We start from the raw sequence: 27,692 nt of genomic DNA on the forward strand, positions 1-27,692 counted from the left end.
GAAGCTCTTTATTTCCCCATTACAGTTAAGATAAGAGTGCAGGTCTCTTAAGCACTACACTAACTTCAAAACCACACTATATATTTGAAGCAGTCACACAGTCTATTGAAATTGATGTGGGAAAACATTCCCTTTCAAATATCTTAATCATAAAACTTCCAGTCAAAACATCCAACATTTTTTAACCCATGGTCAAGTGGTACACAAAGCAAATTAAACCATAGCATACTGTTTGGTGAGCCCAACACCCCACACATGGCACGACTATTGAATTACATTTTGTCCTACAAATCCAAATCAATTGGAACCAGTGTCAGAGTTGTTTACAAAGCACTCACTTTTGAGGAGTGTGTGCTGAACTCCTCCTAGAATTGTATCCACCACACACACCACTGATCACTTACCATTTGGTGTGCTTAGTCAACCACTACCTCTATCTAGGCATCCACTGATTTGCATACATGTATGAACCAATGACCTCCCCTTCTGCCATTTCAACCGTTTTCCGAAACTACGTTTCCCGGAAAGAATTAAACGGGGCTCTTATTGCAGATTGCTTCTTTTCCTTGCCTGCACTCAGCAGCCTTGATAGACACACCACTAAAACCATGCAGACTCTGGGGACAAGCATATCAAAAAGTATAATTATTCAAAGCTGGGCAATCTGTCTGAATATATTTCCATATAATCCATTCACTTTGTTAGTGTCACCAAGTGGTGATCACAAAAATCTGTTTTGATTTTTAAGTTGGAATCCTCAACTCAACCAAAGTTTGAAACATGCATCTAACCCTAATACATACCTGACTGTAGGAAATCATTGTTGTTTCCTACCTAACCACACACTGGCAAATTTTTAAATAGTTTATGGGGCGCTTGCCATAATTAACTGAGCCACAGACATTTATCTCGTCATAAGGAAATTGAGCCAATGTCCATTCTAACGTTCTGCAGAGACACAACCCCACACACCACTATAAGATGGGCACAGCAACACAATCTGCAACTACTAGGACATACAGAAAGTACCCAAATAGCAATCATACAATTCTATCAGTACATGCAACTGTGCTATCGTACAAAATGATGGCTGGGTCCTTCACAGAGATGCTCCAGGCTCTCTATCCAAATGCATCTAGAACCTCTTCCTGTCCATGCCAACATCTGATTCTGTAGAATTCTCTACAGAGCCAGATGAATTCTTAAAATACCAGAAGAAACAAGCACTGGCAAGACAATAGGTTGTGCTTTGTAACACAACAAAATGTAAATTCCTGTACGTAAAGTTTACACAGTCAGCATTTAGGAAAGCAAAGATGAAGCTAATTGACTGTAATTCTGAAGTTGAGGAAACAAAGATTTTAAAAGGATCAAAACATCTTACTTGGTGATGTAAAAAAAATGAGATACATTCACTGAAACCCAATTTCAACACATCATCATTTATGTAAAATATAGTTTTATCAGGAAAACAGCATTGCTATGCAAATTTAGTAACCATTTCAATGGAACATGTGCCCATTGCATGTCTATTAAAGAGGGGTGGATAGCGAAAGTTTGTCCATCTAAAACTTTGGTCTTGGGAAGCACGTCAAAGTTCTCACTCTAGTAATAAAGGGTCTGCATCAATGAACCATAAATAGTTTCAAGAGCATGAACATATGGATACAAACATAAACCTTAGCTGCAGAAAATACTGTTTCACAGATCCAGAATGTGGTACTATGAACTGTCGCCAAAGGGCTTATGCTGTAGGAGCTTGGGCCTACTTGCCGCAAGGACAAAATTAACATGAACACTTGTAGTTCTGGACCCCAAACAATATGTTCTGGGTATCTGGCAAAAATAATCTCACATGCCTGCTATGTGCTAGTAGGTAGTATTGCACTACACCCATCCAGAGAGGGTGGCAAAACAACCTAAGAGTGACAGAAAAACTAGGATATTGCGATCCTCCCTGTGATTGGCCATGAACCGAGGAGTGATAGCATGTACAAGACAGACGACCACCCCGCAACCCTGCACTTGCATTTCCGAAAGGAAAACTTTGACCACTGTCTATTCTCCCCAACTTCCTAAGGCCACCCAACACCATTCCCAAACAGGAAACTCAGGACAGCTTCCTCGATAATGATTCCTACTAGGGTGTCAGTCGAATTAGATACCACCCCAACTCAATCTTAAACTACAGATACATTTCACTGTGGATGGCAATTAGGAGGAGACACTCTTTTCATGCCTAATCCTATTTGCGATTTGAAATGATTTGAAGAACCTCTTTTGTGAGTCAGTAAGAATTTTTCAACTTGCAAAAGGTATTCAGTGACTGGTAAAAAATAAAATAAAACCTTTTGTGTTTCCAAATCTGTGATTTTGTGAATTGCAAAATGTGTGCTACCCGAAAATGATTTTGCAGATCAGGTCGCTGGTCTCATAACCCAGTTCTTCAAACAGTCAACTTTTTAGTTGGTCATCTGACGTTTTCCTCCAAATTCTTGCTTCCATTGACTTGTCACACAGGGGAGACCAAGCGAGCAAGCAAGCAACCAGAACTATTCATTACAATAAGACTAAAAGAACCTAGCCATTTCTGCACCCAAGTTCATCACATGAATAGCTTTTTGCAGGGCTTCTTGGACTATCAGTTTCTGGCATCAACAAAGTAGGACAAGATAATTAACAGCAGAGAAGAGGGTGAAGTCCTACGCAGTTTAATAATGGAAGACCAGTTCAAAAAAGCAGATGGAAAATTGTGTAAACAGAGGTCAAGATCACCAATCCAGCCACCCTCTTCCTCAAGTACAACATCCCCAACTCACCCAGCCCTTTCTTCAAGAACATCTATTATGTAACCTAATGCCTATAAAAGAGAACATAAAGGACAAAACTGAAATATCTGATAGTTGGTTACCCATAAATAAGCCCAAGAACAACCAATTGCAGGTAAGATTCTTCATATCACTCCATCTAAGGAAAGTGTGTAAAGATTAGCCTTTGCTGGAGACAGATTCTACTGGCCTCTGCTCAGAACCAGCCACTCCACTGACAATAACCACTCTCGCTATGGTCCATACAATACAAAGATGGCCTGGATCAGGGCGTAGGCACCCAGTGGTAAATAAGTTGGAGCGAGAATACCACCCTCAGTTGCTGGAGCATCAGTCCTGTTGTATGTGGTCTTTTATTTTTGCCTAAACCTCATCTGCAGAGGCATAAAATCCTTGCTGTATTGACCAGAGACCTCTCCTACTGGCTGCTGTTGGTCACTCATATGCTGGTAGGTTCTTGTTGTTTTTCAGGAAATGCATTCACTCTCCTGTTTTGTAGAGGGGACCATAATCAACTTCTGCTTCCGTTAAGATTTACTTCCCTCAGCCCCTGATATGAGGAGAGCTTTCACAATCAATTGGTTTCAAACTCAGACTACCCGTGGGCATCACCTACAACTCCTGAAACTCCACTTTATCCAAGGAAGTTGGAGCTGTTTGAAGTTCAAACCAGCATGCACAGGAGTCCTAGTGTTCAGTCATTTACTGTATTGTAGAGGATCCTATTTGGTTTTATTAGGAATCAGGAGATAGCCTGGCTTGCAGGCCTGTAACCACGTCACCTAGTGACTTAACATACTTAGCCTGCTCTGTTTTAGCGCATTTATTTAATTATTTCTTCCAAAATGGCTGCTATGTTTATAGTTAGGAAAATGTTTTATTTTCACGTTATCAGTGCCACTCTGTGAAGGAGTCACTATCAGCATCAAAAGATAAGTGATATACATAGGTATTCACATCATGTGCTTTCCCACTTACGTGCAACAGTAACAATATACCTTTTCAGGGAATTGTTTATATAATTGCCATCCCAAGCATTCCTTCTTATCTATTGTTTGGGAACACAACTGCATCAGCGGTCCTACAAGAGCTGTATAAATACATCTCATGCAGACAGGGTTATCAGTGGGATTCCTACCAGATGCCATCTACGCTTATCTATGCTACACGTCACCTTGATGCAGCCCCAGCCTTCATGCCCTCACGGAGTCTGATCTAGAGACCTCATTCCAAGGTAATGAGGGGGAGGGGGGAGGTTCTTCTCATGGACACGGTACTGGCAGATTAGGTTTATCACACCTAGCTCTCTTTAGGTTAGAGATTAGGTCCATCATGCTAGGGTATTAGTTTTTATTTCACATCTTATGTTATTGCAAAATGGTGGGGGTCTTTTTATTCAGGACTCGTTTTTACAATTGTTTCTTGCATTGTTCATCATCCTAATTATTGCAGCCTGTGCAATTTACAGTAGATTGCAGTCTTGTTAATAAAACCTACTGAAAACTTTACTGCTTCTCCTTCATTGCCTGTGTGTGAATGAGACTTGTTGCTCATGTGAGAAAAGGGTAAACTCTGTTTAACCACGACTCCCCTGAGATGTCGCAATTTTGAGTCCATGCGTACAGGCTGCCACAAATCACCTTTTACTATTTGGGTTTTTGGTGAGGTACCGCTTGTGAGCCCGGAGGGGTAGGCCGACAGTTGCAACTTATTGTAGGATCGACCTAGTCACCTACAAACAAAAGTGGTGTAATTCCTAAACCAGCAGTCTTGCCTAGAGCAAGAGTCCAACTACGACAGCGTCCGCATTCAGCAGCATCTGGACAACCACCCCTCAAAGCATTTCTCTTCCAATCACGTGGAGGAGGCTTCAAAGGGAAGGAAATGAATTTCCTTCCCTTTGAAGTCTCTCTCAGCTTTTTAGCAGCCAGATTGCAAACAATCCGGCTGCTAAAACGCCCACTAGATACCAGGGATTTAAATTTTTTAAGTAATTGGCATAAGGGAGCGACCCATGGGGCAAGGGTCTCTCCTGGGAGGGGGGGGGTCGCTCCCCTAGGGGGCCAATTATATTTAGACCATTTCTGTCCCTCTTGGGGGCAGATTGGCCTATTTTTATGCGACCAACCTGCCCCCAAGGGGGACAGAAACCACTAGACACCAGGGAGTTTTTTTTTTTTTTGTTGTGAATTTCACGCAAGGGGAGCGACCCCTTAGGCAAGGGTCGTTCCCCTGGGGGGCAAATTTATTTTAGGCCATTTCTGCCCCCCTATTGCTATTAGGCCGAAACCTCTAGGCGCCAGGGCAAATTTTTTTGTGTGTTTTTTTTGTTTGTTTTTTTTAGAGATGAGGAGCGACCCATTAGGCAAGGGTCGCTCCCCTGGGGGGCAAATTGTATTTAGACCATTTCTGCCCCCCTTGGGGTGGTAATCGGCCGATTTTAGGTCAACAACTAGACACTGGGGATCTTTTTTTTTTTTGCGCCAATGTCACGCAAGGGGAGCGACCCCGTAGGCAACGGTCGCTCCCCAGGGGGGTTGGGGGCCAAATTTATTTTAGCCCATTTCTGCCCCCCCTGGGGCCGGCTGAGCTAGAGGCCAAAATCCACAGGTAGGCACTTTGCAAAAAACACCTCTGTTTTCTGTGAAAAAAATGTGATGTGTCCACGTTGTGTTTGGAGCCATTTCCTTTCGTGGGCGCTAGGCCTACCCACACAAGTGAGGTACCATTTTTATCAGGAGACTTGGGGGGAAAACAGAATAGCAAAACAATTGTTATTGCCCCTTGTCTTTCTCTACATTTTTTCCTTCCAAATGTAAGTCAGTGTGTAAAAAAAGACATCTATTTGAGAAATGCCCTGTAATTCACATGCTAGTATGGGCACCCCGGAATTCAGAGATGTGCAAATAACCACTGCTTCTCAACACCTTATCTTGTGGCCATTTTGGAAATGCAAAGGTTTTCTTGATACAAATGAATTGCTATATACCCGGTCTAGAATAAAAACCCATTGCAAGGTGCAGCTCATTTATTGGCTCTGGGTACCTAGAGTTCTTGATGAACCTACAAGCCCTATATATCCCGCAACCAGAAGAGTCCAGCTGACGTAACGGAATATTGCTTTCAAAAATCTGACATCGCAGGAAAAAGTTACAGAGTAAAACGTGGAGAAAAATGGCTGTTTTTTCACCTCAATTTCAATATTCTTTTATTTCAGCTGTTATTTTCTGTAGGAAACACTTGTAGGATGTACACAAATGACCCCTTGCTGAATTCAGAATTTTGTCTACTTTTCAGAAATGTTTAGCTTTCTGGGATGCAGCATTGGTTTCTCACCCATTTTGGTCACTAACTGGAAGGAGGCTGAAAGCACAAAAAATAGTAAAAATGGGGTATGTCCCAGTAAAATGTCAAAATTGTATTGAAAAGTTGGGTTTTCCAATTCAAGTCTGCCTGTTCCTGAAAGCTGGGAAGATGGTGATCTTGCCACCGCAAACCCTTTGTTGATGCCATTTTCAGGGAAAAACCACGAGCTGCCTTCTGCAGCCCTTTTTTCCCCATTGTTTTGAAAAAAACAAAATTTTCACTGTTTTTTGGCTAATTTCCTGGTCTACTACAGGGGAACCCACAAAGTCTGGGTACCTCTAGAATCCCTAGGATGTTGGAAAAAAAGGACGCACATTTGGCACGGGTAGCTTATGTGAACAAAATGTTATGAGGGCCTAACCGCGAACTGCCCCAAATAGCCAAAAAAAGGCTCGGCACAGGAGGGGGAAAAGGCCTGGCAGCGAAGGGGATAAAAGCCAATACAATTGGACAGAAGGAAAAAGAAATGCAAATACAAGCGGAAGCTAAATACATACTAAAACACATCATAATTAGAAAACACATAATAAGAGTGAGAAAGCATTCCTACCTAAAAATATAAAAACAGTCCTAAATATAAAAATAGAATAAACCACCAAGCCCGGAACTCTAAATAATGTATAACAAAATAAAATACATAAGCACAGGCCCTAAAGTGCAAAGTACATTAAAAAAAGACTACGAGTGCAAGCATATGCCATTAAAATCCACAACTTAACCAACAGCAACAGCGTGGCAAGAGCACATTCCAATCCTGCCTATCCTTTGCTCACAGTGCCACTAAATTTAGATTGAGCAATTTAAACAAATGTAATCAGTAACACATTTAGCATGGAGTTAGCAGGGTCCAGAGACTGAATAATAGCCTGTCAACAGGAGCAAATTCCCAATTCATTCCATTTGCGTTGAAGCAAAGATCTACGCTCATTAAGTAAAGCTGGACACAGACAGACCACATGATCTAGAGTCTCCTCCGCATTATTACAGGATCAGCATATCACCCCTTCCCCAGAGGATAGCCGCCATTGAAGTAGATGTTTAAAAAAAAAAAAAAAAAAAAAATCACCCATCCTTAAGGCCAAAAAGTCCCTTTTCAACCGAAACCCATAAGAACAGGAAAAGAAGCTAGAAGGCATACCTGGCTTAAAGGAATTAATTACTGACCAGGCATGCTTCCGTTGAACAAGAAGGGAACGATCTGAGTGATACGAATACTGTTGAACAAGCCTTTTTACGCCTAATTTGAACAGAGAATGGGAGGGGTTACTTTCCCAGAGATCATCAACGCCCAGTCGCCATTTGCATTCGGCCCCAAAAAAAATTGAAGTATGATCCCTTCGATTTCAACTCACTGATTTCTTGCCACAGGACTGCCTCTAAACGGCAGTCTGTGGCACTGCGCAGCTTATGACAGAGCTTCAAAAAAGCACCGGCAGCAACTGCCGCCAAATCCGAAAGCCCAAATTCCAACCGTACCTGCACAGGTGAGGCAAGGCGCGGAACATAGAAGACACTCTTATAGATTTTATTAACCAGTCTAATAAGCAGGAACCTTTGCCCAACTGAATTTCTTGACCATAGACCAATGAAGGGATAATCTTTACTCTCATAACTTCCATTAAGGGAAGAAAGGTCGGCCCCCTTAAAGCTTTGGATATGGCCACCTGCAATGCCACAGCTTTGAGTTCGATCTCCTTCTTGTATTTAACAAAACTGCACCCCTAAATATTTGTGAGACTTGTCGGAGACAAGTTTACATCTTTTATAATACCAACTGAAACCTGAATGGTTTTTCCTTCCAAAGGAAACCACTTTGGTTTTAAGCAAATTAACTTCCAGTTGATTCTCGGAAGTATAAGATGCAAGTTGATTAAGCAGCCGTTGAAGGCCAATCTTAGTATAACTAAATAGTATAAGGTCATCGGCATAAAGCAGATGACTGAGCCTAAGTCCACCAATCTTAGGGGAATGAGAATTAACAACATTGAGAGACGCTGATAGATCTGCAATAAACAAATTAAAAAGAAAAGGAGCAAACAACAGCTCTGTTTCACACCACAAAAGGTGGGGATTTTTCTAGAAAGAGAACACCCATCACCAAGCTTAATACGAACCCAAGTATTTGTATGAAGATCTATGATGGCACCAAGGAGTACTGGGGGAATACCCCAATTCTGCAGTTTAGCCCACAAAGCGCTCCAGGGGACCCGGTCGAAGGCCGCCTTAAAAATCAACAAAACAGCAATTCAGGGTTAAGCCTGATAAAATCGTCCTGTCGATCAAAATAGAGTGCTAGTAAATTTGTCGAAGTGCCTGAGCCAGCAGAAAACCCTGTTTGAACAGCAGGAATTAGGGCCTTTGAGTCAGCCCAGGCGCGAATATCTTGCAACAAAAGACTGGCGTACAACTTTGCCTCGTTATCCAGCAGGGCTATCATCCTAAAATTAGCGGGATCTGACCTTGAACCACTTATGTAAGGGATGAAGAATGGCACCCCGCCAAGACTCAGGAATTGTTGAAGTCAAAAGGCAGTGCTCAAACAGATGGGCAAGATGGTTAGCCCAACAAAAAGAGGATCCTGTTTGAACAGTACCTGCGGGAGACCGTTGGGGCCGGGAGCTCCAAACTGCTTAGCCTTCAAGATAATATGAGCAAGGTATAATTGAAAGGACTTCTTCACCCCCTTGTATTGAGTTGGTGACCCAAAGTGCATGGGACGCGTCTTAGACAGAGCGGAATTAGGACTATAAGCCCCCACTTTCAATGATTTCCCATCCAACTTACTTGCAGAAAAGTGGGTCGATAGATAAGACGTCCACACTCCTTCAGAAATGTTGGCAATGCCAATGAATCTTTCATTTCTATTTAGATTGTTAATAAGGGACCAAAATTTCCTAGGATTTGAGTCTCTGCTTGCACTTAAAAGTTTAGCCCAAAACTGATTAAGGTGGGACTGGTGGTCATCGTAAACAGCTTTCCTGTAGTCTTCCCTCAATTGTTTATATTTAATAAGTAAACACTTGGAGTCAGGACTTTTCCTGAGTGCCCTTACTGGTCTGTTGCACGCTTTCTTTAGATTCCTGGATTGCCTAGAAATGACCAAGGACCAGGGTGGAGCACGATTACGCGCAGGTCAGTGAAACCTGGACACAAAAGGCAGGAAAGTTTGGCCCAAGACAGAATTGGAGACTCACAACCCACTCCTTCAGAATAAAAAAAAAGTTAACACATTCAGATAACACGATGCTGCCAATAGAAGAATTCCATTTTATGTGTTTTAAAGATTCAGAGCAGATGCCACCGCCCACATAACATAATGCAAAGGAAATCTGGATTTGATGGATACAATTTGTGGAGGGTGGTCGCTTTCACTTCAAGGCAAAATCAAAAACTTCTCGTTAAGGGGAAACAATTCACTGTTGCAAACAGTATAATCTAAATAGGAGTAGGATCGACCATCCGATCTTGTCCACCGGGGAGGCACATTGTCGCATAAGCGCCCATTCAGGACTTTAAAGCCCATACTATTAAGGTGCATTACTGTGTACTCTCCCAATGGGCAATGCGAACAGCCCTGAGGCCTCAGTTGTTTGGGAATTAACTGGTGGTTACAGAGATCAGGGCCGTCCAGAGCCTCCATTGTGTCTTGAAACAAATTTGTATTAAAATCACCAGTTATGAGATAATTAGCACGAGGGTACTCCCCAACTAAATGGCCCATAATCTGCATCAGTCGAGACAACCTGCCCCTTTTATCCTTTGTGCCAGGTGTGATATAAACATTAACTACTATAAGGGTTTGCTGTGCAGTCCTATCCTTAATGATTGACCCCTGAATCCAATTATCATCCCAAACCAGTGGCAGAATACTCCTGTTTAGTTTGACAGTTACATAAATGGCCAGTCCTCCCTTGGCACGACCATTCTTGCTCATTTTAAGAGCAGGTTTCCACATTTCTAAATACCCGGACAGCTGGTCTCAGCCCATGTTTCCTGAAGGGCAATTACATCATAGCTATTCAAAAATACTAGGAGATCAGCTGGGGCAAACTTATGCACAATCCCATTGATGTTCCAAGAGAATAGGGACAGACATCCAGACAAACCCACCCACCCGTGATGGTCAATGAGGATGCCGGTGCAGGAGGGTGGAGGGCAGCCAGTCCCAATTGGATGCCCCCTGGGAACCAAAACCAGTGAAAGGGGACCTGTCAAAGGTAGAGGTTCCACCTAGAGCACCTTTCAAAATTGAAAAAGGCTTCAATACTGTGGGAGCTGTTGGACGTTGAAGTTCTGATAGTAATGTAGGATAAGCAAACTTCTTATAAGGAATGATTGTAATGCCCCATGAGAAAAATAGGTTTCTCTTAGAAAGAATGGACTCCGCTATTGAGGCAGAAAATAAGGAAACCAGTGTGGACTCTCCTGAACTAGACCCGCTTGAGCCCAGAAATTCAATAGATACAATGTCCTTGGAGCCGATGTTAAGATCCGAAATATCATTGAAGAGCCTCAAAATGATCCCCCTATTCAAAATGTCACTATATTCAGGAATAAACACAAGTTTTGAGGTAATACCCCCCCAATGAGGCCGTTGGGGGATACGGGGGTATAAGGCCTGTAACTGATCCGTTACAATATGTGAGCCTACAGGACCCACCAGGGCGGGCATGTCCACACAAACTGACTGAAGGTTTGATGGCAAGATTGCAGGAAGGCATCTTATGTTATCAAAATGCAACTTAAGGGAATTAGGAGAACCAGGGACCAGGGGTTTACCACCAGTATTTCCATAGACAGTTTTGGGTTCAAACAATGTGGCCTTGGAGCAGGCAGGCATTCAACCTCCCCGAAGTGAGGCTACTGTATCCAAAGCATTAGCAAAGTTGCCTTCTTCAACCAAAGTCAAAGGGTCCTTGAAGGGGGATACCACAGGCGCAGAAGCTGGAGATAGCCTCTTAATTTCACATAGAACCAAACTTAGAAAGGTGGGCAATGATGAAAGACTTTCAATAATTGGAGAGCAGCAGCATGTTGGTTGCGCAAGACTGGAGCTCACCTGAGCTCTGGAAATAAACGGGTTAATATTTTCTGATCAATACCAGCTACGTAAGAGGCCAGTGTATTCAGCAAGTCAACTTGGACGTCCAACTTATCAGAATAATAGTTCAAGGTCAATACAGTGGATTGAAGAGTTAGCAAACGTTGAGGCCAAACAGAGTCAGTTGCTGCAACCAAAGAGGAGGGTCCAGGGATGGGTGCCCTACCAGCCCCTCCCGAAGAATCGTGTTGAAGACAGGAAAGATCAAGGAGTGAGTGGTCCTTAAATTCGTCGTTGATAGGCTTCATTTGAGAGCTAGGGTCACCTGCCCCACTAAAGGACCTTATTGGTAACATTGGATGAATACTGCCAGTTGAAGTATGAATCCACTGGACTGCCGTTGGACTAGATGACATAGAAATACTGCTGTCCTGTGGAGGAACGTGAGAACTCACAGCCAGCTTGTCCTGCCGAAGGAGGACAGCTGGAGAGGCTAACAAGGGGATTCCCACTCTCCAACATTGAAAGAATGATTGCTGGAAATAATAATTGGCGAAATATTGTGTTTTGACAAGGACACAGCCGTCTGGCCCTCATAGGGTGCCGAATGGCATACTTCATCCTGAGATCCTGACTGAGAGAAGGCGGATAAAGCAGGACAATGAACTTGAGCCACTGTTGTAGAATAACCACAAGCCATAGGTAGGGCATCAATGACTGCAGATTCCGAAGAGACGCCCCAGCCTGGCACCAGCGCATTCTCCGCACTGTTTGCCGGGGGTTCCTGCCTAGGTTTTGTCTTGAAATAATCCAGAAGCTAAGATTCACGAAGTTTTGAGGGGCATGGATGCGGCGTGTGAACAACGGAGAGTTGAGACTTCAAAGTAACAGGGCTGGACGGATCGGCAGCCAGTGGAGAAGTGGCCGCTGTAATTGCGGTAGGTGAAAGGAGGATGAGTACACTTTTCAGGGGTCGATGGCAAATGCAAAATAGCATTACTGGGGTGGCATTTCTTGTGTTTTTGAGGGTTTGGGTGCTTATTCCTTACTTTACCAGACCTCATGTTAAAGCAGACTCCAGACGTCGTTCCTTATCTGGCAAAGCTCGGGTCAAAGGAAGATGTAACTCAGCGTAAATATGTTCTTAGAAACGTTTGTAGCCCTTTTGAGGGGTGTCAGTCCTCCACTTGAAGACTTGCAGCTTATGGTGAAAGAGAAGGAATAGTAGAGACCCGTTAAATTGGATTGAGCAGGAGGCAGGGGGAGCAGGAGAAGCACGGCAACACGGTCCAGACAGGCCGAACTGGCCTAACGCCAGCCGCTTCCGTCAAAGACAGGTTGCCTGCAGCCTAGCTTCAGTTTATTGGAGACCCAACACCTTGACCCTGCTTGCAGGATGCTGTGCACTTGTCCTAGGCCGCCGTCCACTATGAATTCCAGTCCTTGGCAGTTCTGGGAGTCCTAGGAGGATCGAGATAGACTGCAACCAGGAATTCTCTCAGGAGTTTTCTTAGTGCTTCCACCCAGGGCCGTCCATCGTGGGATGTGTGACCCTGCGCGCAGGGCCCTCGCTGGCCCCACCAGAGGCTGCCAAACGCTGGGGCCACCAGGGGCCGGGACCAAAAAAAAAAAAAAATGCCCAGACCTTAAGTGCCTTGAGGGCCTTTGGGCAGGGAGCTGAAGCCCCTGTGCCAAAATCCGGGAATTCAACAGGGTCCACGAGCAGCAGGAGGGCAGGCAAGATGTGCGTGCCCCCGGCCCCTGCCCGGTCCAGGGCCACCAAGGCACCGCTGCAGATCAACAGCGCAGCAGAACAGCTATGCGGCCGCTGTGCAACCTTGGCCACAGCCGCGGTGTTGACGCGGTTGCACCTACTCCAATGCCGGCAGGGCCTCCAACAGGGGGAACGGTGAGAGAAAAACCAGGGAATACTGGGGCCAGGAGTCGGCCAAGATCCCCGACAGTGAAGGGAACCGCACACCACACGCTGCTCACCGCTCCGGCAGCAGCTCCAGGGGCTCCAAGACTCCGCCCCTCAACGAGCAGATAACGCACAGCAATGCTAACCCACTCCGCTAAACCTCTGAGATTATACAGACATGCCCTCTGCAAGGTTTGTTGTATGTATGCACTATAGGGGAAAAGCAAGAACGGGCAATCCTACTGGCATCAACACATTGAATGAACTCAGAGAAAAGAGGTGAGGTGCAGAGAGAGACTGACGGCTAGGACACCACTATGGGTTGAAAAACCGAAACCATGGTTAAATGATTTAAAAAGGTTTAAGGGCTGAGATACAGTAAATAGGGTGACATTGGAAGACGTGAACTAAAATAGAAGTGATCCATTAAAGCAACTTAAAACCAAATACTCAATTGACAAATTAAATATTCAAATACATACAAGTTAGGCATGCCAATACTTGAGTGCGTAAGAGAGGATGATGAAAATAGGGGAATCATTACTGTAAGGTAGAGGGGTTTTGTACATTTGCCACACTCAAGAACATTACAGAGACAGACTTTTAGAAGTGGGGTCTCTAGTTGGCAGTTGGTTTGCACCCTGTCAAAGCAGGGACCTCACTCTAGTCAGGATAAGGGAGATACCTGCTCAGATAACCCGTGCTCACCCCCTTGGTAGCTTGGCACGAGCAGTCAGGCTTATCTCAGAAGCAATGTGTAAAGCATCTGCACATAACACACAGTAATAAGTGAAAACACTACAAAAGGACACCACACCAGTTTTAGAAAAATAGCCAATATTCTCGGTGACCGCATCCAGCGGCGTCAGTGAGACCAGGGCTGCGGAGTGAAGCGGGTGGTGCAATGTGCAGTGTCCACAGGTCACAGTGCAGGCAGCGGCGTAGTCGTTGCTGAAGCGCTGTAGTCGGTAGGCCCAAGCCAGCGGTGCGGGACGGGACAGTGCTTCATGACCCTCACGAGCGGTGTCCACAGGCCACAGTGCCGGCAGGATGCCTGGTGACGACATAGGAGTCAATGGTGCTGGCGTCGGTGGAACGGGGCTGCGGTGCAGGACTGGATGGTGCTTTGTGTCCACAGGCCACGGTGCAGGCAGCGGCGCCGGTGTCAGCAGGAGCGGCAGCGTCAGGGATGCCCAGGCTGCGGTGTGAGCAGGAGATGCAGGAGTGTGGGGCCCACAGGTCGCAGCTCAGTGAAGTCGTCCGATGATGGCATCGATGAGACCAGGGTTGCGGTGCGAAGCAGGACAATGAGACTCCGTGTGGCGTCGGCAGGTCACGGTGCAGGCCAGCGGCGCAGTTGGCGGCGGCGCAGTGGGTTCTCCTCTTGAACAGCACAAAACACACAGTTCCGAGTGCTGCAGGTCGAGGAAACTGAAGTCTTTGGTGTCCCTGAGACTTCCAACAGGAGGCAAGTTCTACTCCAAGCCCTTAGAGAATTTTCTCAAGCAGGAGACACAGCAAAGTTCACCCGTTGCACTCTTTTCAGGCAGAAGCAGCAACTGCAGGCCAGTTCAGCAAAGCAACACAGCAAAGGGACAGTACTCCTCCTTCAGCTCTTCTCCTGGGCAGAGGTTCCTTTTGATTCCAGAAAGATTCTAAAAGTCTCGGGTTTTGGGTCTTCTTCTTATACCCAGTGCTGCCTTTGAAGTTGGCAAACTTCAAAGCAAAGTATCAAGTGTTTGCAAGATCCTTCCTTGTCCAGGCCAGGCCCCAGACACTCCCCAGGAGGTCGGAGACGGCATTGTGTGAGGGCAGGCACAGTCCTTTCAGGTGTGAGTGACCACTAATCCCCTCCCCTCCAGCACAGATGGCTATTCAAGATATGCAGGCTACACCCCAGCCCCCTTTGTGTCACTGTCTAGAGGAGAGGTGTGAACAGGCCAACTGTCAAACTGACCCAGACAGACAATCCACAAACAGGCAGAGTCACAGAATAGTATAAGCAAGAAAATGCCTACTTTCTAAAAGTGGCATTTTCAAACAGACAATTTAAAAAACAACTTCACTAAAAGAAGCATTTTTAAATTGTGAGTTCAGAGACCCTAAACGCCACATTTTTATCTGCTCTCAAAGGGAATCTGCGCTTTAAGGATATTTAAAGGCAGCCCCCCATGTTAACCTACGAAAGAGATAGGCCTTGCACACTGAAAACCAAATTTGGCAGTATTTCACTGTTAGGACATATAAAACACACTAGTATATGTCCTACCTTAAACATACACTACACCCTGCCCATGGGGCTTCCTAGGGCCTAGCTTAGGGGTGCCTTACATGTAGTAACAGGGAAAGTTGAGGCCTGGCAAGTGGGTACACTTGCCAAGTCGAATTGGCAGTTTAAAACTGCACACAGACACTGCAGTGGCAGGTCTGAGCCATGTTTACAGGGCTACTAAAGTGGGTGGCATAACCAGTCCTGCAGGCCCACTAGTAGCATTTGATTTACAAACCCAGGGCACCTCTAGCGCACTTTACTAGTAAATCAAATATGCCAATCATGGATAACCCAATCAACAGTACAATTTCTATAGGGAGCACTTGCACTTTACCACCGATTCCCAAAGGTAAAGTGCGCAGAGACAAACCAGCAAAGACCGACCTAAAAAAAAAAAAAAAAAAATAGGAGGAAGAAGGCAAAATGTTTGGGGCTAACCCTGCAAAAAAGGGCCATTTCCAACACAGACTTACAAACATACAAAGAAAATTGAGAATGAGACACAGGGAAAATCAGAAGATAGAAAGTGAGAAGAGGCCCTGATGCACTACTGTGATGTTCTGATAAAGTAAGGCTATATATTAATCCAATGTAATACCCTAAAGAGGGTGTATTACACAAGACTTTGAAAGATGAGGTTTATTATAGTAGCAAATGATACATGTCTTCAGGTGTAACAAATTGGGTTATTAGTTGAGGGGGCTGCATACTCACCTCAATTATTTATCACTGTGCTTGTCAGGGTAAGCCACTACATAAACATGAGCTCAAGTCCCTAGCAGCTATTGCTGAGAGCAGACAGTCTTAACTTTGAGAGGATAAGTGAAGAATTTATGCAGTATTAAAACAGTAGTACAGGCAACATGTAAAACAATAAAAACCTAAAAATAAATTGCAAAAATATAGTAAACTTTAATAATAAAAATACACCAAAACCGCAAAAATCAAATCAGAGAAACCAAAGATGGGAATTTTTAGAGATTTAAGCTGGAATAACTCCAAGAAGCAGTAAGTGCCAATGCTAGTCAATGGTCGTGGTAGAACACACCTAGGTGCTTTTTGTTTTGGACTGTGATGGAGAGTGGGTTGGACACACTAATTAGGTTTGCCTGGGTCAAAAGTTTTACCATCTGGCTTTAGTCCTTTATGTCCCAATACTTGACAAGAGTAGTTTTCTAAAGCTCCTCAGGAAAGACTCGGAGAGTGCCAGAGAAGGGCCAACAGGAGAATCCAGTCTAGGTGCCAGTGGTTATCTGGGTGGTTACAGGAAAAGCCTCTTGTAGCATGCTATGTCTCTTCAGCTTTAATAGTAGGTCAGTTTAATGACCTTTAGTTCTTTTGTGTCCGGGGTACAAGAGGGAAAGCAGGTCCAGTCTTCTAGGCTCTCCACAGATCACAAACAGCAAGATTTGTCCCTGTCTGATAGTCCACATATCCAAGAGTGTTCTTGAAGTGGGTGCCTGGAGATGCCACATTTATGTCTGGCACAGGTTAGTGAGAGGGAATGAGCCCTGACCAATGGGGTAAAGGTTCCAGGGACTAATGTTACCCACTTCGGGCATCTAAGATGGCAGAAGTCTTCAGCCACAATAAACTTGGACTCTGAAGGCTGGGAGTGTGCTATGGTAATCCTCACCTCCTCCCAGATCTAACACTAAATCCAGTTTGGGGCAGGTGATGTACCAAAGCAACCTCAAAGACTGACATCTGGTAGACCAAAAGCTGAGTTTTCAGTGAGCAGTGAATACACAAGAACTAATTCCAATGCTAATAATTGGCAGGCAGACAGGGAGAGCAAAATGCAGATTAGCTTCCAGGGACCCCAGGAATGGAAACTAACTTTTAAAAATACATTTTCCTTACTTGGTATACAACATTCAATTGTACCATTACATTGGACTTAAAATATCTATTAAAAGCATTACTTGAAATATTTTTCCAGCTGCTTCGAAATCCGAAAATTATCATTTTTAGATTTAATAATAATCTAACAGTGTTTTCCCAAGGGGTAGCAGCCTTGCTACAGTGAAATACTCCGGGGCCTTTTTTCACTGTAAGGACACATGGAACAGTAAAATTGTACATACCATGCCTTTAAATACCACTCAATATACCTTATAAGCAAAGGGGCCTACTCAGGGGTGATTTACTAATATTTAAAAGAAATGTTTTGACCTGTCAAAAGGTTTTTTTTGATAGGTCAAGTTGGCAGTTTAAAACTGCCCTGACACACTACAATAGCAGGCCTAGAGAAAGGTTTGCAGGGTCACTGAGGTAGGCGGCACAATGAGTGCTGGAGCCCACTGGTGACATTCAACGTACAGGCCCTGGGTACACTCTGTACCATATCCTTCGGACTTGAAAAGAAATTAAATATCCCAACATGATGTATACCAGTGGTTCCCATCCTTTTGACTTCTGTGGACCCCCACTTTATGATTACTGGAACCCTGGGCCCCCCACTGATTCATTTGAAATCTGAGGACCCCCACTCAGTCATTACTGGAAGCCAGGGACCTAGGACTAAACATTGTTGATGGTTTGAATTGCAAAACAAAACAGGCAAAAATACAGAAATAAGCATTCCATCAAACACATACGCAATTGATAATATTTTATTTAATTTGCAAAAAATAAACATTTTACTTGGAAGATTAGAGCTTTTTTAAATTCAATTGAAGACACACATTGTTCATACTATATTTTGTTTGATGCATCTGCACTGCTCCCATGAATCAATCTGAGGATACTAATTTAATTTCTAGCCTCCAATTTCAAATGCCTGGACGTTTACAGTACATTTTAAATTTTTCAATTGTACATGTAACCACTTTATTTATATACACTTTATTAATCTGCTAATATTGGTTAATTTTCTGAGCACTCACAGACCCTTTGAGAAGGCTTCATGGACCCCAGGGATCCCCGGACCACAGGTTGTGAACCACTAATGTATACCTATTTCAACATGCTAAAAAGGGGGAGCAGAAACACGAACACTAGTTAGCAGGAGTAAAGTGTGCAGAGTTCCAAGGCCAACAAAAATAGGGTTCAGCAAAAAGGCAAAAGAATAAAAAGCAGGGTAACCCTGCCAAAATGGCACATTTTAAACAATGGTCAACAATGCAACTCTATCCACATCCTATAGGGTTGCTAAATCACAAGTAAATGGTGGTAGAAATTACTAAAGGAAGTACACGGGTACTGGTATTTGACTAGAGCAGGTTGAACCAACTACATTGCTGGTGGGTGCATGGGGGTATCAAAAGATTTGAGGTTATAATAAAACATACTGTCCACAAGGGTTCATACCAGGAAAATGTGGCATAGTGCAAAGATACAGGTAGACCCAAGCCATTCACAACACAGAATGGCATGGAAATATGGAATGATGTCCAGCAGGGGTGAGGGTAGTATATTGCGAATAATCATGTCTTCAAGCTCTTTCTAAATGGATCAGGATCTGAATTAGATCTTAGTGAGTAAGATAAGCAGTTCCACTGCTGTGCAGCCAAAACTAAGCAGACACAACCACCTACCTTAAATTTCATAAACTTAAGTACATGTAAATGACTGGCTGTGGCAGACTGCAAGGCTCTCTGAGGCACATAGCACTTGAATTTCTGTAAGGAAAGCTAGGGCTCACCCTGTGCTCTGCCCTAGGAGTGATACCCAAATATTTAAACATGACTCTTTTCACCACTTTGAGCTAATAGTTTAGACAGCGCAGCAGAGGTACTGGAAGACCTGGGAAAATCCAACACCATTTTAATTGAGGCATCCCGAATCTGGTAGCGGCGATTAAGTATGAAGGGTGGTACCCCCAAAAAAGAAGGCATTACAATAGTCCGGGAGACTCATTATAGAACTCTGCAACACCTACAGACGAGCATACCCTAGTAGAAATGGATGGAAACATACATTTTTTGAACAGTTATGGCATTTTTTATTGGTCTGTTTTCATCAGACTGGTTATGTTTTATCTCACTGCCATTTTGCCAATTTTCTTAAGATCAGACGATGGTGTACTTGTCAGCCAAAAACCATCTTTGTTAGCACCCCAGTCTCAGCTTGATGCTTGTCTATTTAAGACACACAATGATGATGGACGGACTGCTGAAACTTTTCACTCACCCGCCCCCAGGCAGAGATCTGGGTTAAATCCATCATTTGTTTGCTCACCATGTCACACCAGTTTGGCCCCAGCCACATGCAAATCAGTATTCACCCTACTTCCCATGGAAACAGTTTAGTTCGAACCGCCAGGCCAGATTCTATGTCAGGACCGGAGGCTTCTGATTATGCTTCTCTTTCTTTTACTGTAAACACACAGCAGCCAATAAAAAAAACTTGAACTACATTTCGCATGAGACCACAGCTTCAACATCACCCCCAATCAGGGTCTACCGTCTCATATATATGTCCTAATCCAGTAAGTCCACCCTCTCTCTTTGCTGCTTCATGCACAGAGCTAAGTACTTCATTTCCCGATCGATCTGTTTGTGTATGCAAATATTGTTCGTATTTTGTTTGTATACTTCAGCGTGGCCTCGTGCCTTTATGCGCTGCATACCGATTGCTTTCAATTATTCGCAGAGTATTTCTACATTTATTTATTTTCGTTTTAATAACGCGCCCGCGCATTACGCTAATGTGCTTTGCCCCGCCGGTGAGGAGGCCTGAAGGGCACGTCTTGTTCAGTCCGCTTTCACTTGCTGAACTCGCGCACGCGCACAAACGACTTCTCTAAGTGCAAGTGCAAGTGCAAGTGCAATTTTCAGCAAGTGAAGACTTTTTTTCCCCTCTGTGCTGCTGATGGAGCACTTTTTACAGCGTGCCTTCGGGAATCGCCTGGAGGAGCTGTAATCATACCACAGAGCTGGGCTCTCTGGAAAAATCTTTGTTTCTGGTGCCTCCCTTCTCTGAATTTCCAGCTGAAAACTTGTGTGTGGCACTTAGATTTTTCCCCCCCAATATTGATACCTGTGCAGCTGGGACCTCTAATATATATTACTGTGCACAGAATAATCATGGCCCAATAGATGGATGATGAACAGTATGGGGAGTATGATGCTGGTCATTATGACCAACACATGGAAGAGCGCCTTGTGGAGGCTTTAGACTTCCACATGCAGAACTCAGTTAATAAAGCCTTGGTAAAGGTACTACGTCCTTTGGCACAACCTATATTTAATTATGATGTTAGGCGCAGCTCGGGGAACCCCACCCCGGTAGAGGTCAATGTTACGGAGCCTGGTCGTCATCTAATGACCTTATAGATCAGACTGTTAACACGGTCCTGAATGATCAGGAGTATGAGGCTTTCCAAAAATCGCGCTACTCTCTCCGTCCAGACTAGTCAGCAATCTTCTGACTCGGTTTCTTCGGATTTTGACGCATCTCCGATACAGGATAAACCAAAAGGGTAAACGCAAGCGCAAGGCTCATCACGCCGAAGATCCTGTAATGCCACCTTCTGGTAAAAATTTACAATTTGACCCCGACGCTATTATACATCCTCAATCCACTGAATGGATGACATGCCAAGAAGTGGCAGATTATGTGCAGTCCAGACTGCGTAAAGGCTTTGAAAAAGACATTCGCAATACTCTTCGGTCCGAATGCCCTCAACCAGCTCTACCTTGTAAGGTTGCGGAAACTCCTGAGCTTTATCCACATATGGTGACTTTTCTAAAAAAAAGTACGCTAAAGACCCCAAGAAGGGTATCGATAGAGCCTGGAGAGGTTGTCAGGATAAATTGTTGGATATTTCTGGACCTCTAACGAAGATTTTAGACTTGGCTGTTCAAGCTAAAGAAACTCAAGAAGCTATAGATCCTGAGATTCTGTTGGAATGGTCCCAACGTGCCATTTGTCTATTAGGAAGTGCACACTGTTCCATTTCTACAGAACGTAGGAAATCTCTCTTACTTCGCATAGATACAAAATTGGCAGATTTGGCCCCTTCAGATGCAGGCCCTTCAGCAAATGGTCTTCTGTTTGGGGATGGATTTGTTAAAGATTTGGCCAAATATGTGGCCACCTTCTCGGCCCTAGATAAAGCTCAAATCTTGATCAAAAAGCTTTTCAATAGTAGCCTTTTTCGTAGGGCTGGACGTTTTGGAGGTTGAACATCAGGCCGTTTCAATCCTCGGGCTTCCAGAACATATTACAGAGGCAGAGGCTCCTCAAGCTCCCAAAATAATCCCAACTTCTATCCTGCAAGAGGACGAGGATACAGAGGCCACAACCCCAGAGGTCCTCACAGAGGAGGACAGTACAACCAAAACCCTGCTCAAACAGGTAACTCTTCTTCTTGCTGGAAAGTAATTCTGGGGGGCAGAGTGAGTTTGTTTGTACACAATTGGTCTCAAATCACACAAGATATTTGGGTGTTAGAAACTATTCAAGGTTATCATCTGAAATTTTATTCAAACCAAGAACAGTCTTCTATTCCCCCTCCTCTCTGTTTTTCCCAACAAGAGAGTTTCTTTATAGATCTGGAAATAGAAGCTTTGCTTCAGATAGGAGCAATAGTTCCTTCGCTCCCGCACCCCAGGCGGTTCATCAGCACAATCTTTTTAGTTCACAAGAAGGGAGGGGGTTCCCGGTTAGTGCTCAATCTTCGCCTCTTCAACTCGTGGATTGCTATCGACATTTCAAAATGGAGGGCATTCATCTCCTCCTAGACCTTATCGGAAGAATATTGGATGGTACGTCTGGATCTCAAAGACGTCTATTTGACCATTCCCATTTTCACACCTCGTCATCGTTTTCTTCAGTTCTTCTGGAGAACAAGTTGTTACGAGTTCTCAGCTCTTCCCTTCAGCCCGTCCTCAGCTCCTTGGTGTTTCACCAGGATTATGCGCCCAGTTGTGCAATGGCTCAGAGAAAAAGGTGTTTGTCTTATAATTTCTCGATGACATTCTAATCATGGCACAGGAAAAGAGTCTGGCTCTTCTCCATCTTTCATGGACAATTCAACTGCTCCAAGATCTGGGGTTTATCATAAACAAGGAAAAATCTCAATTGATTCCATCCCAATAGATGGGCTCAATTTCAGCACAACTGAAACTACCTTTGACAAAGAGATTAGCCATCAAGATGGCATTGGGGAGAGCGTTGTCTGTTCCTTTGCTTTCCTTTAGGGTTCTTGCCTGATTGGCGGGCCTCCTTGACTCATCTATTCAGGCCATTTTTCCAAGCACCCTCCATTATCGAGCCCTTCAGAGAATGAAGATCTTGCATCTGCGCAAGGGTCTTTCCTATTCGGGGCAGGTCATTTTGTCACAAGAAGCCCGGACAGAAATTCAGTGGTGGTTGACTCATATAGATGCCTGGAACTTCAGAGCAATCTTTCCCTCTGTTCCGGAGATTGTCAGAGTCAGATGCCAGCAGATGGGGTTGGGGAGCCAGATGTGGACAGGTGGAGACTGGGGGACGGTGGTCCCTGTAGGAACTTCAAATGCACATCAACTGTCTAGAACTTCTAGCAGGCTCCTTTGCAGTGAAGACTGTCTCAAATCAAAGCACAATATTGTATCCTCTTGAAAATGGACAACATTTCCACCGTCAGATACATAAACAAACTGGGGGAACCCGTTCCAAGATGCTAGCGGAAATGGCAAAGGAAAAGGATTGTTGGCACTTTTGTCTAGCTCACCAGATATCTGTCACAGAGGAGTATATTCCGGGCAAAGCGAACGTGATAGCAGATTGGAATTCCCGATATCTTCGGGATGTCAGCGACTGGAGGTTCCATCCCAGAGTGCTTAAATTTCTCAATCTTCTGTGGGGTCCTTTTTCGATAGACCTGTTTGCGTCATGTCTGAATACGCAGCTTCCAAGTTTTTACAGTTGGAGGCCAGACCCGCAATCTCTCAGTTCGGACACCTTCCATCAGTCCTGGACGGAGGAGTTGGCATATGCATTTCCCACTTTTTCGATGATTCCTTGAGTTCTGACCCAGGTCCTTCGAAAAAAGGCGGAGATGATCTTAGTGACTCCTTGCTGGAAAGCACAATCCTGGTTCCCAGTGGTGTTGGCCCTTTGTTACACACCTCCAGTGCGGATTCAGAGATCCAGAGGATCTCTTATTGGATCCAATGGGGCTAGCAGTTTGGGCTGGAGGGTCAAGACTGATTTGCATATGGATAGGTCCGAACTGGGGTGACGTGGCGAGCAAAATAACGATGGATTAAACCCAGATCTGTGACTGGTGGCGAGTGTTTTAAAAGTTTCAACACTCCGTCTATCATTTTATTTTGTTTTGTGATGTTGCTTCATGCACACAGCCAGCCATGCTGCCAGTTTCCGTCTACTGCGAGCATTTGATAAGTCCAGAGACATATTCAAGCACACCTCATGCAAATTTGCAGAGTTTTTTTCAAGTTCAGACATCCTGATTACCTGGGCTGCTTTGACTAAGTGTTGTTTGGGCCTGAGACAGGCACATATCCCTCCATGCCCCCAAACAGGGTTTTTAGCTTGTGGTTTAATCACTGCACGTTCACTGGTGAAACAAAAAATTAAAATCAATCTCCTAATTTTGGCAGAGAATTTGGATTTATTACTGAAACATGGTCTCCTGCAGAGTCGAATCCTGGTATCTGTGTCGCTTGCCCAGAGGATTATAATATCATTCATGCACCCTATCTGGTGGCAAAGGAATGTTGCTTAAGCTATATGGTGTCTTAAATGCTTACAATTAAGTGAATTCGATGAACCGTTAGGTTTTTCTCTGAATTTGTCAGCTTCTAGAACGAATACTGGTATTGTTTGTTGTTACCTCCCATCCCCCTCTCCCATTCTATTGCATTCAGGTTTTTTTGTGATGGGTGATTTCACGGTTTGGGTTGAAGTAGTGACAACCCCCTCTACGTCTGATCTTAAAAATGCTTTAGGTGCTTGGTTTCAAGACTTACTCTTGACCATGGACATTTGGATTATGTTACTAAAACTATGCCTTTATCATGGGCAGATCATGTCTTAATAGTTTTCTGGATCTTGGTACCAGGGAACTCTTCCAACCTCGGAGCTCAGGGCAAGTAATTTGGGACTGGTGAGAGCATGGGCCAAGATAATGCATCAGATGTTTGTGACTTTTTTCTCCAACTGTCTTTCAGACAGTTCAGTGGATGAGAACTACGATAACTATCTGCACTGGGTCTTAACAGCCTTGGACTCAGCTCTGCAACTTAAAAACAAAATCCTGCATCTGCGATCCTCCGCACCCTGGTACAATGACACTGTGAGAGATGTAAAGTGCAAGCTTAAAAAAAAACAGAGAGGTTATGGCAAAACAGCTGCTACTGGCTGCGCTAAAGGGGTTTTAAAAAGGGCGCCCAAACCACCAAAACAGATTATTTTGCTAAAGAGATCCAGGAAGCTCCTAATGTAACAAAAGAGACATTTGAAAACGCACAAAATCTGACTGATCCCGGTTATACTAGTCAAGCTGTAATTCGCCTCAAAGATGATTTGATAATTTAGCAATTTTAAGATTAGCAAATTTAAGAATATCTTGGCCATCAGTCAACAATCAACTTCACTATGCCATTTGCTAAGGACCACAAATTGCTCAACCACTGTCAATAGGACTCGGGTAGTCCTAGACCGTCTTCGCCCGCTATTCTCCAGGGTCTGGAAGGAACTGGTTGGTTTTCTCGCCATCTTCTTCCAGCAATCTGTAAACAGTAGCTGAATTCAAATAGTGTTCTAATGGAGAGGAAAAAATCATTATTGCTTACTTTGTAAGGGACTGACAGCGGACACAAAGGACTCTAGAAAATACCTGTCCCTCTCTCAGCTCCCCTTTCCAGTTAAGATTATGAAGAAGTATTCTAACAAGAATCTGTCAGATTACTTGTAAACGTATTCCCCTTTAGAAGAGGCACAAGAATATGGCCAACCTGCACAGGCGCATATAGATATCAGACAAGACAGCAACAACCAACACTAAATCTAATGTATTGAAAATATACGTGGATGGTAAGGACATCAATATGTGATATCATTTCAATTGAAGTTCATAACCGTGTACTGTATTTTATAGGTTATGCGCGATAAAAAAAAAAATCAAAAACTAATTCAGTCTGGTTTATAAAAAAAAATGTATTAAATTGATACAAATGGTCGTGGTTGCTATCTGAAATTAAGTACACTTCATGGGTACAGACTCAAAAAAGGCACAGTTGAGGGGGGGGTGTTCTGTATGAAAGAAAGAACGAGGGACCTGCTTGTTCACAAAAGCAGGCAATGCAAGTGGCCACCCCAGCACCTGGTTCCACTAGTGCCAAAATCTGGTTTGCACAGGCAACAAAAATACATTTAATAACTGTGTCGATCTGACCGCTGTGTAGACTCAGAGAAGACAGATTTTTTTATATTTATTATGACCCCTTCTATAGAGGTAACCACCGTCCGTGCTGGGGTTTACCAGCAAGCATGCCGAAAATGTGCCTTTAAATAGTCTACATTAGAGGAAGCAGTAGGTCACAAACGAAGGGCAAACGGGCGATGTACATGTTGCAGAAGGATGTACGCTGCATTTGATCTGTCCAACCCTCTTTTGTTGTCGCAAAAGGATCGCGACATTCTGAAAGAAGCCTACAAAACAAAGGTTTAAGTGCATAAAAATGCGAGCTCTTCTGTAGACTTGTGTGGTGATGGTAAAAACGCTTCCAGCTCGATTACTTGGAACTGTTCTTCAAAACCATTAACTTTTGAGACACTGCTTCTCCGCTCTAAATCACAGCCACATGCAAATGTACTACTAGATACAGCAACTAAAAGACGTTTTGGACTCCACAACACATCTCCGTTTTTTCCGAGCGCTGTATTAAGTAGGTTCAGTTTCTCCTTAAATTACCTGCATATTCCTCACCCCACACAGGAAATTGAGCGTTCAGTGCTCCGCTTTTTGTCAAGACCTAATCCAAGAAGAACGGTTTCGTGGGGGAACGCATCAAATGATAGCATCTTCAGACTTTAAGCATATTGCCCTACGTAAAAAAAACTTAAAGCCACAAGTCCGAAAGAAAGGGGCACAAAATTCATACAAATGAAAAACATAGGTCCCGATATACCCTAAACAATCAAACATTTATATTCAAATAATTATGTAAATACAAAAAAATATTTCCGAATAGTGAAAGTGACACAGTGCTCCATGATACGTGCAATAAAGGTATCAAAATCATATCGATACAAACAATTAAACCAGCCCTTCAATAATTTAAAGAGACTAATATTCTGTTAGTTAAGCCTTTACACAAACATTTCTTGAATACAAATGTCGACAATTCTACCCAAGAATGCACGTGCCTAAAGATCTCATTGTGCAAAACCGCCCCGGTCCGTACGCTTTCGAGTGCACTGACAGGGAAGGTTTAGCCTGCCACCCACATTAATCTGCACTGCACCATTCACATCATTTATTAAGTACCTAGACTCATGTTACTCTGACCGCAATTGACTCTTTGGCACTTTCGAAAGAATAATGGCGAGGCTTATGATTCCAGCCAGACGACCATTATGCCTTGATGAAACCCTCAGATAGTTAGGAGGTGGGCGAAATACTAGGTGAGCGGAGAAGTACTGCGAACAGAGCAGTAACCGAGTGAAAGTTAAGTATATTAAAACTAACGGGACAGAGGAAGATCTTGAAGAAATGTTTGGGGAAGTGAGCAATGCACTGGGGAGGAGGTAGAGGACATAGCTATAAATAATGCAGAAGATGCAGGGCTACCGAGGCCCAGGAGTCTTCCACTGCAACCCAATAATGTAAAATGTGTACTATCAATTTCGAGGTAGGCGGGATCATCTTCTGTGCTTGCAGTAAGGTCCATGGCACATTGCTTTACCAATGGAGGTAGTCGCTTATAGGGAGAGAAACGTATACAGGAGAATTGTAAATGAACTAGTGAGGATCGATGTATTGAGGTTGACAGAGTACTAAGGGGTGTTTAAAGCTTAGGTATGGGAGAGGTACATGTAGGATATATTAGGGAGAACACTATACTAAGAAAGAGAGTTGGAGTCTACTCACCCTTTGACCACAAAGAAAGGGTCTTCCAAAGACATGTTGCTCCTACTTCCAGGAAACTAGCAGCTGAACTCAACATCAATTTCCAAAATAACCGGAAGTCCAAGTGCACCCTTCCCATGTGAACAGGGTAATAGAAATAGAAAGAGGACATTGCAAGTGCAAATACTGCCTTGCTGACATATTGAAAGGGTATGATTTATACCCACATGCATAAC

The 27,692-nt window shown here is 43.9% G+C and overlaps 1 protein-coding gene across 1 annotated transcript in view; it reads right to left on the minus strand.

Annotated features, from left to right (window-relative positions):
- The window catches only part of STX10 (syntaxin 10), a 113,261-nt gene extending 85,674 nt beyond the window's left edge, over positions 1 to 27,587 (minus strand). The window contains exon 1 of the mRNA XM_069230403.1: positions 27,478 to 27,587. Within this exon, the coding sequence (XP_069086504.1) occupies positions 27,478 to 27,512 (35 nt within the window). The 5' untranslated portion in view covers positions 27,513 to 27,587. The remainder of the gene's footprint in view (positions 1 to 27,477) is intronic.
- Between the last annotated feature and the right edge of the window lie 105 nt (positions 27,588 to 27,692).

This window comes from Pleurodeles waltl, chromosome 4_2 (assembly GCF_031143425.1).
Source record: "Pleurodeles waltl isolate 20211129_DDA chromosome 4_2, aPleWal1.hap1.20221129, whole genome shotgun sequence".
In the NCBI taxonomy this organism is placed as follows: Eukaryota; Metazoa; Chordata; class Amphibia; order Caudata; family Salamandridae; genus Pleurodeles; species Pleurodeles waltl.